Source organism: Apus apus, chromosome 3 (genome assembly GCF_020740795.1).
Source record: "Apus apus isolate bApuApu2 chromosome 3, bApuApu2.pri.cur, whole genome shotgun sequence".
In the NCBI taxonomy this organism is placed as follows: domain Eukaryota; kingdom Metazoa; phylum Chordata; class Aves; order Apodiformes; family Apodidae; genus Apus; species Apus apus.
This window is the reverse complement of record NC_067284.1, coordinates 85,314,153-85,329,650: the sequence shown is the minus strand read 5'-3', so window position 1 is coordinate 85,329,650 and position 15,498 is coordinate 85,314,153. Positions and strand designations below refer to the sequence as shown.

At 41.9% G+C, this 15,498-nt stretch overlaps 1 protein-coding gene and 1 long non-coding RNA gene across 7 annotated transcripts in view; one reads left to right on the top strand and one right to left on the bottom strand.

Annotated features, from left to right (window-relative positions):
• B3GALNT2 (beta-1,3-N-acetylgalactosaminyltransferase 2) overlaps positions 1 to 3,913 on the bottom strand; it is a 28,387-nt gene extending 24,474 nt beyond the window's left edge. For 2 of the 6 annotated variants that reach the window (XM_051614678.1, XM_051614681.1), the window contains exon 1: positions 3,653 to 3,908. In XM_051614678.1, coding sequence (XP_051470638.1) covers positions 3,653 to 3,755 — 103 coding nt within the window. In that variant the 5' untranslated portion in view covers positions 3,756 to 3,908. Of the gene's footprint in view, positions 1 to 3,652 lie in introns of all 6 variants that reach the window. The other 4 variants (XM_051614682.1, XM_051614680.1, XM_051614676.1 and 1 more) reach the window with 4 other exon arrangements.
• A 127-nt stretch (positions 3,914 to 4,040) lies between these two features.
• LOC127382714 (uncharacterized) lies at positions 4,041 to 15,473 on the top strand. The gene is made up of 3 exons (XR_007889034.1): positions 4,041 to 4,781; positions 7,735 to 7,835; positions 14,743 to 15,473. It is a non-coding gene; the product is annotated as an uncharacterized LOC127382714 (long non-coding RNA).
• Positions 15,474 to 15,498: the final 25 nt, after the last annotated feature.

The window sequence follows — 15,498 nt, the reverse complement described above, 5'->3', positions numbered from 1 at the left end:
ATTATTCACTAGTAAAAAGATCGACTCTGACAAAACAAAAAAGGCCAATTCTTAGCTGCCACACACCCCCAGAACTGTAACAGGAATAACGTCTTAAAGGGCATTAGCATCAGCAAAGTGGCAGCATATTACACTGAATGTGTGGGGCTTTCTGATTAGGCACTCCAACTGATGCCCTACAGTGAGTAATTTCCTACTCAATAAGACTTGTACCATCAATTAAAACACACAATTAGCAATGAATCCACCTGGAGTGTTAAAAGCAGGTCTCTCTGTTCTTTCTCAAGTTTCTGAGGTCATCTTATAATTAGCAATTATCTAAGAGTTTCTACAAAAATCAACCACAGCATCCTACCCATGAACTTCCTTTCGATAGCACTTGTTTGTAACCAGTCAGACTGGGACTTAAATTAAACCTAAAAGCACAAGTCTTGCTCAGAAGTGTGAATTACAGTCCCATTAACTGATTAACAAAAAGCAGGGAGCCACCAAAGTCAGGACACTGAAGCAAAGGCCAGCACCTTTGGTGTAGGAACTGATTCTAATAATATTTTTCTAGTTACTAAGTACTGCCTACAAGAAGTGTACTCACCAAGGTGAAAATGATCACGAACACAGAGAAAGTCAGAATACCGCACAGGGAGAGACACAACCAAAGGCCAAAGCATGCAATCTACAGGCTTTTTACATATGGTAGTTAAGAAGAAGGTTTTAATAAAGGAGGTACTTCCAACAGAGGAAGAGAAGTAGTTGGAATGAGTGAAGACTGGAACACTGTTTACATTTTAAGTCATCTGACCTACAGACAACAAAAATTAACTGCTCTCCAGAAATGGAAAGCTTATTTTGCCAGCAGAACTTAGAAGTACCAGAATTGCTCAGCTTAAAAAAACAAAGGTTTAAAACAGATACATTTTATCTCTATGGTTACATGATGGAGACCTACTTCAAGGAGGAGAAAGACTTTTAACTGGAAGGCTTAGAATAGAAGGGCATAAACCAGCTGTAAGTAAGCTTAGGCCAAAAATGAGAAAATGTTTCTAATCAGGACAAGAAACTCCTGGAAAAGCCTCTTCCTCAGACTGTGGAATCCAAGTGAACAAACAAAACACCATCCTAGTACTTCACTAAATAAATGTAGGCTGCCCAGCAGCCATCTTAACACAGAGATCAAGAGTTCTGTAACACAAAAAGTAAGCAGAATTGATGACCAGAGATGCCTATTCCAGTCTTATGTTGAGTCAATGATGTCAAGGTAAATAATCACTAAAACAGGTTACCGACATTTTAACTTTCCATTTGTGTGTGTATGCACAGCGACTATTGAGAGGGGAATCAAACTTCTCAAAACACAGAATTGCTGTTCACTCTGCCTTTGACCTCCACTGGTAGGTAATTTCACAACTGCTGACACTACACAACCACTGAGACACAACAGACACTGAACAGAAATACAACAAATAATGCATATTTATGTTACAGTTATTGTAAAACACTGTCCCCTGATCAGATTTCATTTTTATTCATAGCAGTGGTTCCAGGTAGTAGGTAATAAAGAGCAGCTGGAGCAGTAAACAAGAAAAAAAGATTACTCAATAATCAAATGAAACATGACTGCATTTATCAGGCAGTACCAGAATTTCTTAAATAACTTCAGCCAAGAAGGCTTGTAACAAATAAGGATATTTCTTACTCCTGTACACAAATTAATGTTCATAAACCACTCTGAATAATAGTAATAATTTAAAAAATCAACACCAACACAAAAGACATCAGAGATAGGAGAGGTCCCTTAACTTATGCTTATTTCCTCTGGCAAGGCAGCCAGACCTACAGCTTGTACATTCCACAATACTTTGTAGGCTAAGAGGCAGACTCTTCCTTAAAAGTTCCATGCAAGGATCAGGTCTACAAAGAAACAGCACATGAACAGTATTGACCATTTAACTATGGGTGATGGAAGCTCTCTTTTTATAAGAGGCATAAGTTTTTCTCTCCTCGTTGTGAAAACATGACTCAATAGGTTACAACTAAATAACCCTTGCACAAACTAAACGTACACTTGCTCTTTCAGTATTAGAGAAAAGCACTGTTATTTTTTAAATCCTAGTTATCCTAACACTATGGTTAGGATATACATAATTATGAAACATAGCTTCATAATTAACAAACAAAAACTCCAATAATAACTGCTTGAAACAGGGAATCTCTGAAGAGAAAAGCTTCTTGTGGAAGGTGTCCCCTGCCCATTGCAGGGGGGTTGCAACTAGATGATCTTTAAGGTCCCTTCTAATCTAAACCATTCTATGACTCTTCTCTTCCTCCCCAATTGAGAAACCTCTGGATTTTACTGAAAATGTTTGTGAGTGAAAAATACTTTTCTGCAGAAAAGGTCACAATGAGAATCCACATTGCCAGTCCAACTACAAATTAGTACACTATAGTTACAAAAGCAGCACCATGAAAGACAAGGAACAAAACTAATCAGGCAATTCAAATGCACTTCAGACTAACAGCTACAACCCCTGTCCTTTTATCATTCAAGTGTGACTGCTGCTCATTTGATGCGCAATGGCCAGCATACAGACAGAGACACCTCATACAGTTCTGCAGCTTTCAGGATACCCAAATGCACCGACCTTGCTCCTTTCACATCTGCATTACTAGAAATCAGCAGGCACAGGTCAGAAAGTGTGGCTTTGTTAGTGCACAGGCTGCTGGGCCACTAAGCAGATCTCAAATAAAACAACCTACCGCTTTTTCCTTGTAATATATTTTTTTTTTCAGATGTCCTGCAGAGTATTTCTTTACAATCTCAAAGAGCGCCTATGAGGAGCTGACTCAAGTTTCTGTTCCAACAGATAGATGCCTGCTTCTACCTACCCGGCGTGCAGATTTGCGGCCTGAAAACTGCCACTCATTTTGTGAGGAGTACAACATAATAAGCTCTTAGGGGTCTGATTTCACTGCTCTTGGATCATACCGTATCCTATCAATAGCTTTTTACATCAGAGGAGTTTTAAAGGCCACTAAGGCAAACACGGCACAGTACAAAGAGATATTCCTAGGGCTGTGAATGACACAAGACAAGTGAAACCGGCGGTCCTCGCTCCCCCAGGCACCTCAGCGGGAGCGGGCGAGCACCCGCGGCGCTCAGCGGGAGCTGCTGCCCCTCACGCAGCTGCAGCGCGCCCTGGAGAACCGCGCACCGGCACCGCGCTCGGCACCTCCCGCTGCAGCCGCAGAGCCAGCGCTGCCCTCCGCAGCCAGACGCGACGAGCCGCTGCCTCCCGATGAGCCCACCCGGGACACTCGGGGCGCTTTTCCCGGGCCGGCTGCCCGCCTTGTCCCCTGGCCCGGCAGCCCCCCGGCCCCCGCGAGCCCGCAGCCACCGCCACGGCCGTTTAACGGCCACAGCTGCCCCGCACCCTCCCGCGCGGCGGCACCAGCGGGGCCGCTCCCCGGGGCCGCCGCGAGCGGCTCCGCACCCCTCGGCTCCCCTCACGGCCCCGTTAACGCTCCCATCCCCCCGCGCTCCCGGCCCCCTTGTCCCGAAGCCCCGCAGGCGCCCTGCCCTGCGCCCCCGGACCCGCGGCCCCCCGCCGGTGCCCTCCCGCGCCCCGGCCGCCTCCGCCGCCCGCTCCTGCCCTACCTGCCGGGCGCCTCCCGGGGCCGCCGGGGCAGCCGAGCAGCAGCCAGAGGTGCAGCGCCACCCCCACCGCACAGGGGCACAGCAGCACCAGCCAGCTGCGCATTGGCCGCCGCCGCAGGCAGCCCCTTCTCCTCTGCTCCGGCCTCTCCCCGCGCCGCCGGGGCCACGGCCCGACTCGGCCGCCCGCGGCTCCTCCCCGCGCCGCCGCCGCCGCTCGGCCGGGCCGGGCTCCGCTCTCCCGAGGCCGCCGGGAGCTGCAGTCCCGGCGCAGCTCCGGCGGGCAGCGCCTACAGCGCCCACAATGCCGCGGGGCTCTCGGAGCGGGGCCGGGGCTGCCGCGCACGGCGGGGGGGGCCGGGCCGGGCCGGGCCGGGCCGGGCGGGCGTCCTCCCCCGCGGGAAGATGGCGAGGGAGCGCGGCTTCACCTCCTGCCTCGCATGGCAGGGGCCCGTCGCGGGAGGGGGAGAGCCACCGCGGGCGGTAGCAGCACGTTATCCTTAGGGATCGCTCTGTGGAGCCGTGAGCACCGGGGCTGCCCACAGGGCCCGGCCACCGGCCTCGCCGCGGCCGCTGCTGCCCGGCCGGGCAAGGGGCTGAGGCGCTGGGCACCGGCCACGGGAAAACCTGCCTCGGCTGGTCTTCGTCTGTGCGGCGCTACCGTTGTCTGCTGAATGCCCCTTCCAGGAGCCAGTGTGTGGTAACAAATAGCTTTCCAGAACAATCCTTTACTAATCCGATAGAGAGGACAGGGTGCTTTGCTTTGGCCAAGACCCGCGACAGCATTGCCAACTCTGAAGCATGTTATTCCACCAAGAAACATGCTACTTGACTGAAATTCCACGGGAGATTTTAGACAATCCAAGAGTCCTTAACTGCGACTGGATCATGGCCAAGAATTGATGGTAGGATTCTTGTGCTTGCAGATTATGAGATGTAGCCGAGCTCAGCTTCACATCTCACCTCCAGCCACCACATTGAGAACTTGAGTGGCTACAGACTGACCTGCCAAGAGGGCAAGGTCTGCAGAACATCACACTGGCTAAAGAGGTTTGAACAGGACGGGATGGAGGAGAGCGTAAGATTATCAGCACCTTGAGAAGTTACTTGTCCCTGGTCCCTCAGAACACAGGTAACAGAAATGTTTCTTGGACTCCCGTAGGGTGAACCTACTTGAAAAAAAAGTGATGTGGATAAACAAGCAGAGGCTTCTCAGAAGTTAGTGTATAAACTAGAAGTTTACATGTAATAGCTGTAAGGTTTTAATGAACACTTGCTGATGCTATTATATTAGAAATACATAATTTAGTAAAAGAACCTGATAAGCATGAAGTATAATGGAAAGAAAGGATTGAGTTTTTAGGAAAATAAGACTAAAATCTGGTTTTTAAAATCCCCAAGCCATGAAAAGTGTTTGGGAAATGCTTGAAGTCCTTTCAAACAGCTTAATTAAGATTAATTTTTTCATCAGCTGGAGTGAGGGAAGGAAAACCAATTACTTTAACCTTTATATATGTGGTTTACACAGCAAAAGGAAAAAGTTTTGAAAATACATCAACTTCAGTATGTTTGTATACCTACACTTCTTTAATATGCAACTGAGTGTGTACTAGTCAGCAAATAATAGCGCTAGGAAAAGTATTTACACAGAAATGCTATTGTTATTAATCACTGTTTACATTTGACCTGCCTTTCAGCAGGTTCAGCTGCAGAAATAAAAACTCATCCAACTGTTAATACTGTTCTGTATTTGCCTGTCTTCCTTGTAGTCAATATGTTAGGTTCTCTCCCCAAGCCTTACCCCAGGCCCAGTGAACTGGTGGGGGTCTTTTACCTACAAACATGCTTGGTCCTTGCAGACAAAACAGAGCACCCAGTTCCTTAGTATCTTGCTTTCTATAGAGTGATATACTTACCATGCTCAAGGATAAAGGAATATATGATGTACAAAACAGGAGTTCCTACTTCTATCCTCCACATAACAGAAACAGGATATCCTGGTCAAAAAGGTAATATATATGCAATTTTGTTGGCCATGCAAGAAATTATTAAAAATGCAGTTTAATTATAGAGGACTGGACTTTCCTGCTCTACATCCTGTCAGATTCTCTGCAAGATTTTCAAAGCCAAAGTTTTAACCTAACCCTCCCAACTTCATCACCCAAAGAAGATGCAAGCGGTGGTACTTCTTGTGTTGTGTATGACACTGAAAATTGGGCAGCTGTCCATAAATCCTGAGATGATCAGACCCAATCATTAACCTGTATTTCAGAAGTTCCTGTTAGCAAAGTAGTTTCATTTCGCCTTTTTGAGGGCTTTTATAAGGTCTAGTATTTTGGGGAAGCAAGCTGATATTGGAGTTTCTAAAATATGGACTAAAAGACTGAGTTTTAGACACCCTTTTTGAAAAGTCTTGGCCCATATAAAAATGAGATTTTTCCAGACATTTAAGAGTCAGGAATATATGTATATACACACACACACACACTATGAAAAGACAAATGGATCTGGAATATAACTTCTGCATAATGTTTTTTTATGGAAGACAGCAGGTTGTGTTGTGTTTTTTTATATCCCAGATCTAAGCATAATTTACCAAAAATACACCATTTCCATTCTGCGCTTTCTGAGCAGTTGTACTCTTCTGCCATTACAGACTCAGGTGGTACCTCTGGCACACAAAGTACAGTACAGGCTCAACATGTTGTGCACAAGAGCTGGAGACAGAAGAGACACAAATTTTAGTCCCGGGGCTGCTTGCAAAGTTAAGATGCTTCTGTTAAATTTGCATCATGTCTCTGGATAAGCACTTCCTGACATGGAGGAGACATGCACACCTTGATGGATACCAGAACCATAGTTAGATACCATGGCTAGCCAGTCCACAGCATTCAGGTTTTTTAATGTTTGTTTGCCTAATTATTACCCTGAGTGGGTGACTGGGATTTTTTTTAGGGCAATAGCAGCAGATAAGAGCAAGAAGCAGGGTAGAGTTGCATGTGTTTTAGCAGAGATCATCCCCAGGGAGTTATCGATCTCTGTGTGCACCATCTGAAAGCAGAGGAAGGACTGGTGGGAGATTCTGTTTTGGGGATTTGCGGCTTAACTTCCTCCACATCCTGCAGTAATAATCATTATATTGCACAAAGTCGTTGTGCCTTCAATTATTAAAAAAAAAAAATATTAGAAGATATTACAGTTTAGGGTACAAAGGATTTTATTAGAGTTTAAAGGGTTGTACAGTTGCACCCCAAAAGTGTGTCATTTTTTTTTTTTTCTCCAGTGTTCATAACCTAAACTCTGTATTGAGGAATTATCAATGCTTTCCTTAACTCCCTTTGGATCTTTAGAAGAAATTGTGTAAGATTTTTTTTTTCCCCAAACAGAAGAGATTTCTCCCTGCCTCCCCTTTTGGCTTTCCAATCTGATGAAGTGCAGATGCAAAGGAGTTCCCAGACTCCTCAGCTTGGGCTATTAATGCCGTCAGTGTCACTGGGGTCTCCTGAGGACAGACAAAGAAATCCTGTGAAAACTATCTCTGGAAAACAGGCTGTCTTGCTGACAGGCCTGCCAGCTCCTATCATTAGCAGCAGCAAAGAAAAGTCAGTGGCACGTGACCAGCCAGCTCTAAGGACTGTGATGGACAGGCACAAAGAGAGGTGCTGTTAAAAAGTTTTGGGCAGCCAGTGTGGCGTGATGCCTGGGCTCATTTCTGCAATGGTTGGAGGCCAGAATCAAACAAAGTTTTGCCCATGGCTATCTTCTTTACAGGTGTCTTGAGGGAGACAATCTGGATATGGCATGACTACCAGTTCTACTCTATATTCTCTTTTATTCAGAGATAAAAAGAACTGAAAAGGTCAAGGAGGCAATATTTCCTTTAGAGAAACCACATTGATTTGACTCCACCACAATGGTTAAATGCTTCAGGGCACAGTTGCAATGGAACTTAATATTGAAACTCCTTCACACTAGTTGATCATAAAATAGCCTGTAGCTGGAATCTGCAAGAAGCTCTAAACCTAGAGCACTATGGGATGTCATAAATTGCACTGATTTTTTTTTTTTTTTTTTTTTTTGTTAAGGATGCTCAGATCTTCCCAGTTGAAGAATGGACTCTAGTAAAACTATTCCACACTTCAGCCTTTTGGGCTTAGGGTTACAGTGACAACAAATGTTTGTGCAGGTTGGTAAGTTTCAGCTAAAATAATGTAATAATTTCTGAAAAGTTAGGGAAGTTAAGAAAAAAATGTACTTGTCTAAAATTACTTGTCTATTATTTTGTTGAACCTTATTTATTTTTTTTTAAGGAAGTTTTGCATCTTCATGTCTGTTTGGATTAGTGCCTTTAAGTTTTGCTAAATTAGTTCAGCAAAACAGTAACTTGCTGTTCTTCCCTCACATTTTCTGTGCAGAAGTTTTAAGTTTTGGCACATGGCTCTGATTTGTGGCAGAAGCCACAGTTAACACTGACTTTTCTGTGGCCGAAGAATATCTTGTAGGAGCTTCCTTTCACCAGAGATACCTAGCAACAAAACCAGCTCTGACATCATATTCAGTCAAAGATAACTCAGCTTTACTCAGCTCACTTTCATTTACAGGAAGGTAGAGCTTCACATTTCATGTCTTCTCACAAAGCAGTCACGTGATCCTCCTGGTGGACAAGCAAGTCACCATCCCTTAGTCTAGAGAGGGGTAAATTAGAATATCCTTGTCCTCTCTGGAAAGGAGGGGCTCTTGAGTTGATTTCTTTTTTTTAATCAGGCCCAGCCTAATCTGCATATGAGGTGATAACTACCATACAAAATTGGCTTGCAGGACAACACAGTTATCCAAACATACCAATACAGCAATAATATATTTCTCAGTCTTAGTTGACTCCTTGTCATGTTCATGATGATCAACAATAGAAGTGGACTAGAAACTGCCTCTTGGTAGCAGCTAAATTTTGCCAGGCACATCTCCGAGAGCCAGTGCAGAATGTGTTGCAGAGATGTGGAACACCACCAAATACCCAACAACAGCCAGCTGGTGGGGCTAGCTACTCCATGTGCAGCTAATATACAGCTGTTTTTAACAAGTGGGGCAAAGACTTCAGGATCCAGGTAGAGAAGAGAATAAGGTCTATAGGAAGTCCTGCTGAGACCTACAACAGCAAATACGTTTTTTAATCACATGCCTGGCAGACAGTTAAGCTGTTGGAGGAATTACAAAGCAGATTGGCCACATATTAGTTATAATTTCATTTTAAGATATCATTGGATAGCTAATATTCAGGCTATGTTTCATTAAAAAAAAATGTACATGACTCGGTGGTATTTCCCCCTCCCGCTGCTCACTCTGCTTTAGGACAGACGTGCTCTGCTGGTGAAGACAGCAGATGGCTGCTTCCTTGGTTGCAAAGTGAATGAGATGGGACCATGAAACAGTGTTACAAGGCTGAGGGACATTGCTGCTCTGGAGAAAAGGTTTCTGTCATTGCCTCTGCATGACACCAGGAAAATAATGAGGTTTAACATTTCACATTGCTTTTTTTTTTCCCTTAGTTTGCGGGCATTCACCTTGCAAAAGTCACTCAAAAGTTTGTAGAGCTGAGGATTCTTAGCTGAATCATGAGCAAATGGGTGTATTGTTCGAGAGGCTGAAAGAGCTAAGTGCTCTGAAGAGGCAGGTACTGGCAATCTCAGCCATTCTATTCAGGCTCGGCCTCAGCTTCCCACTGTAAGATGGGAATAGTTCCACCCTCACATTGCTCCAGGATACTTTGTGAAGCAGTGCATGATGAGAACCACAGAGAAGCTCATTAGGGAATAGTTCTACACTGAAAGCAAAAATTTGTGAGTAAATCAGAGCAAGGGCTACATAATGAATAAAGACACCAAAATAGTATCCAGTAACTGCTCATTAACTGAGCATTGCCTACACTGTGCCTTGTGGGAATTCCTGCAATGGCAATCTGACTAGTAGTGCATACAAATGAGAAAGGCAAATGGAAGCTGCATAAACAAATTTAAATCTGACATTTCATAAATGAGTGCTTTTCTTCTTTAATGATCTTTTAATGCATTTTTTGCATTTATTCAGATTCTGTTTAAATATCCTCAAATGTGTTCACATCCTTGTTGCAAGTATTTGTTTGGCTAGTATGAGCAGAACTGTAAAGAAATATAATCACTTTTACAGCCTTCCAATTTCTCATTAATAGATATTTAATAGTTTATAGTTTATCTTCCAGAGTCTGAAGCAAACTCCCAGAACAAAAAATGTGCATGCACCATCTCAGAGAGATGACCTCAGAGAGGCTATTAGCTATAACATTCTTTATATTCTCAAAGTTTCTGTTGAGGTATTTTTTAATGAGATCTTAACATCTGTAGTTCTTTCACTCGATACATTAAGCATTTGAATAACATATTCATATCAACACTGCAGATGTATATATTGGAAATCTGTGTGTTGTGTTTTGAAGAGGAGGACAAAAGCAGGTCTCCAGGGAGAAACGTCTTAGACAAGAAGCAGTAAAAGAATCATGGTAGTGAATAGTCTTTGCAGCAAGAAAGTAAAGGATAATTTTACAGTACAAAGTCACATGAACCGTACTTGCCAAAGAAAGGCTGTTGCACTCTAAAGATCTTTAAAGTCACTGCTACTTGAAAGCTTTTTAAAAAGCCACAATGGTTATTTTCTATAAATACAAAGTTAACTGAATCTTTGGCTCATTCCTTCCTTTAGTTGAAAAAAATTGTGCATCTCTTTAGAGCATGCCATAGAGAGAAATAAGGGCTAAAGTATGTGCCCTAAAGTTCAAAGGCACAACAGGATATGGTACAGTAAGGCTGCACAACAGAAAGATTTGGTGTAATGGTTGGTCCCTTAAAACACATTCTTACACCATGCCTAGTGAATTTTTTGTAAGCAGTGGCCTAGGTTCTGTTCTGGCTGTACACTCACACTGTGGCATACAAGAAAGTACTTAGCCTAGACTTTAATAATTGAAAAAAAACCCCACCCTGAAATAAAAACCCCAGCAGCAAGGAGCAAAGTTTGAATATGAAAGAACAGCGCAGCTGTCTGTCACATGAAGGCTGTTGCACGGTTCTGTAAAGAGGAAGGCAAACAGGAGAGAGTGGCTCGCTGTGCCTCAAGCCCAGCCGTGCTGGTGTTCAGTCACATCACCTGCCCATGGGAACACAAGGTGAAAGCGTAAGTGGTGGCACAGCCCAGCGCAGTGGCAATGAGGAACAGGCATCTGAGCTACAGGTGAAACTGGAAAATTAAATTCAAGAAAGGAGTACACAGCAACCCCAACTGATACACCCAAAGACTTCAACTTTTTTTTTTTTTAGATACATATCTGATCTATTTAACCAAACCATGTATTTAACTTTTGTCTTTTCCTAAACTGAGAAGTTCAGAACTGAAGTGTGAGGTTGAATCACACCCCAGCAGTACCGCAGTGACAGGCAATACCTTGCTGGATGCAGACCATGAAAACAGAAGTGCTGGTGCTCTGAGAGTACATGTATTAATTTAAAATCCCCCTTTGAGGTAGTTTCTAGTTGACATTGGTATTTTTTTCTGTCTCCGTCGACTGTTCATTACTTTATTAGTAGGTGGTGGTAATAGACAATCCTGTGCAACTCCTACTTGTGATAGGAATTTGAGAAAGAAACGATTCTATTTTAGGGTAAAGCTGCTTGTTTTGTTTGTCCACAAGTGTGAGTGGTGTAAACGTACTTGACACAGATACACATCTTCCTCTAACTGACAGAAAAGTTGTTCCCATATAAGTTCTGGTATTTATGGCTGTACTTAATTTAATACTGTTATAAAGCTGAATTCAATTAGATAGAAATGTACACTACTTATTTCAAATATCATTCTCCCTGAAGATTAAATATGCAGGTGCCTGTAACATTTTTTATAGCACTTATTCTGGTAATTTTCCCCACTATTTTTCACACATTACAGTACTATTTAAGTCAGTCTAATGACTTCAAGTATTATTAGTTTTCAGTACAAGACACCTCTATTTCTGAGGAACTACTCTTACTCTAAGTTTTCTTTAGTCTCCTTAAAGAAACAAATCCAGATTCTCATGTACCCCAAAGGGGAGCCATAACTATAGCATTTATTAGAATTATGCATACAAACTTTTAATCCCTATACAATGAAGATAGGAAAAACTATACAATCAGGTCCTCCCAAAGTACATCTTTTGTTACTCCTTTGATAACAGAAACCCAACTGGATAAATAACTGCTATATTAAAGTTCCAGTCTTTAATGTGCATCTCTACAGACTGTTCTTAAAAGTGTTCCTTCTTTCTGCTGGAGTTATCCCAGTGTAAGTCATTGCAAAAAATGCCAGTCACATTAGCCCATTCCACATGTTTTGTTACAATGTCCTTCCCAATCAGTTGCCAACACCTCCTGTGTTTACCTTTGTGTCACTGACAGCAAAGTTGGTATTAATTTTAACCTATGGTGTGACCTAGAACAGTGTAATTTAAACTTCCCTTCATTTTTCCCCCTCCTTCAGCCATAATTTTGTAGAAGCTAGCTTAAAATCTTGCCTATCACCACCAGCCAAGCACCCTGCTACTAATTTAACATGTGGTGTAGGAAGCAAAGAAGGGGAATTTGATATATAATAGAGAGGAAGAAAATAGTTTTTAGTATTGAAATTATAACATTTTAAATTCAAGGTAAACCAAGTACGTTAATCTGAAGGATGCAAAACAACCAGTCCCACTAGGGCTACTGACACATTACAATTTACCATTAATCCACCATTGGGAAGTCTCATTTTATAAGAGCAGCAAGCAGTAGGATATGAAAAAAGGATTGCTAATAATGTGTCAAAAACTCCTTGAATCCCACTTCTGCTCCGAAGTTCTCATTCTGTGAGATGACAGTCCAACTCACACTGCTAGCAGGGAGCACGCATTATTTTCTGGGCCAGAAATACAAAATGACAAGCTTAATGGCATATGAAATAAAACTGAGAAAGAGAAAAGTACAATGCTAGGAGGGTAACAGGCCTGGTCTTGTTCTCACTGAAGTTAGCAGGAATCAAATCAGGCAGTATGATAAACACAAAAACTCACTGCTCTAGCCCACAGGAAACTTTACAGGAGGGTTTGGGATTTTTGTTTGTTTGTAATCATGCTACACTTCATGATAAAGGTATTTAGAAAAATACATAAATTATAAATATTTTAGAAAAATGTCCAAGAATTTTCACATACTTTTGTGCAGAGTTTGAGGCAACTTATTTGATCATGAAACTCAACTATCAACAGCAAATTACCTAAACCATCTCAAAGGTCAAAAGAGAAAAAAAAATGAATTACAAAGACATTTTATGGTTTGAATGGGGTTGGAGGAATGGACATTCTCTTAAATGTTGATTTGTGTATCAAGCTGACATAAATAGGAAAAAAAAAAAGCACAACAGATGTCATTATCTTCAGAGAATCAATATTTTGATGGTGCTCTTGAGTAAAAGCATATATTCTTATGAGGTCCAAAGCTATAAACAGCGACTTTTAATTGCTGCTCCTCTAGGTATTCCCTCACCCTCCCTTCCCACCCCTGCCCTTCAAATTAGCAATTTACCAGTAGTATATTCATTCAAGGAACTGGTAAATAAGGCTCAACGATACTAGAGAAAGCTGTCCTGTTTTCCACTGAGGAGTTACGCTCATACAGTTTAACCTCTGCAGATACATTACAGACATTGGCCAAAACACATACAGACTTTATGGTATTCTGTGGTTTTCTTTTTTAAAACTAGAATCATGAAACCATCTTAACAGATATGATTTTTAATTTTTTTTTTACCTGATTAAGTTATGAACTGATGAAAGAAACCACAACGGGAAAATCAGCTATTAAAAACACAGTAAGTTCAACACATTCACAAATATGTGAAGAACTATTTTGGAGAAAAACTTAAGTCCAAAACAATGGCATTCCCCTCTTCAGAATAATAATACTGGATTTTTGTAAATGCAGCTCTTGTAATTAGTGATGCTCAAAACTACTGTGAAATGCTTCAATCTCAGGACCTCAGATGCTGACACAAATTGGAAACAGAAAGCAAGCTGTTTGCAATACTGTAATAAGCTGTGGCAATTTTGTTATTTTAGATGAGAATGTTCATGATGAGCCACAAATGCAAGTTGTTACAAAGCCTTTGAGAATAAAGCTGTATGCCCTATATTCCCCTCCCTTGCTCTTCCAGCTAAAACCATACATGCGGAAGAACAAATGAAAATGTTGCCATGGTGATCAGAGTAGTCACCAAATCACGTACAGCACAGGAAGGATTCCCTAAAGAATCTTATGAAGCATTTTGTTGCTCCTTCATAACAAATATTTTTAGAAAGCCATTTTTATTTCACTGTCAATAAAATAGCTACTCAGTTAGGTAAAGCCTATTTCTCTACTTCCCAAAAGAAAACTGAATACACCATGCATTAAGAAATATTCTTGTTAAAAGTTAGGAATGGGAATTTTCAGCTGAAAACTTTGAAATAGGAACCAAGGACAAACCTAGCCAAGACAAGACCTGGCAAGACATTTGAATGCTTTTCAGAACAAGTACCATGAAGCACCTCTGTGCCTGCTAGACCACTGATGTCTCAGCTGCCAAGTTAAAACCCAAACTTTCAGATGAAAGACATCCCAAAAATGTATTGGTTAGAAGGAATATTGGGTTTTTACAATAACATTACAAGTAAATTAACACAGAGATCCTGTGCTAGGCAGATGTGAATGAGATGGCCTGCAGCTGAACCACAGTCCAAAGCCATCTGTCTCATGAGACTAGACCAGTAGCTGAATACAGCTGGGTGCAGCACATTATCCAAATTGATTGGCAAAGAACAAAATATCTTGTATTGTCACAGCAAAAAATGGTACAACAAACACTGACGGAAACTGCTAAAAATAAGCTGGAGTGGTTATGTGCACTTGGGGCTAAATGCAAGCGGCTTCATTAACCAATCTGCCTTTTTTTAGTATTTAAATTCAGCTTTTAAGTATATCCCAAGGCTCTCTGTTCTTCAGCTAGTCTTTGCCTTGCAGGTAGTCAAGATGCTCCTGGAATACAAGTCCGTGTGGAAGAAGCATGCTCCATCATGAGTGGTTGTTCAGAGTCAACTCAGACCAGTGCAGTTCTCGTCCAAAACTGCCTCCTGCCTCACATGTGGGGCTGACTTCACAGGCATTTCCAAGGAATGATATTCCCAGGATATTGACACACTGTACTTATAAAGTGCTGCAGTGAGGGAACTCTCCTAACGTATCAGACCAGGGAGGAGCTTTTTTTCTTTTTTTTTTTTTTTTAGGAGAACAATAATAATAATAAAAAAAACAGTCTATAATGTAATAGTTGTTTCCATCAGATGCCTTGATTGAGGTTAATTTACTTACGAAAGAAGACAGATCAGTTATATTCCATATATCATTCTTTTCCTCTTGCTGCACTTTAAACAAAGTCAAAACAAAAAACCTCGCAGAACCTCCACAAATTCCTTGCTGCTAACTTCTCTCATTACTAATCTGTGGCTTCAAAATATACAAACTAATTGGCTGTCAATAGCACAGTGTCTCTGCACATTCTAGAACAACATTCCTTTACTACCATTACTCTCCATCCCTGTAAACTCTTGCTCTCATGGGCAAAAGCCCTTGAAGAGCTGCTTAGAAAATGTACCCCTGCCCTGTACTGATCAGGGCAAATTTACACCCTCCACTAAGACCCTTAGGAACAGCTGATATATTTCAGTTCAGTTTACTTTCTAAAACAATTTAAATCATTGTCATTCAAAATAAGATACA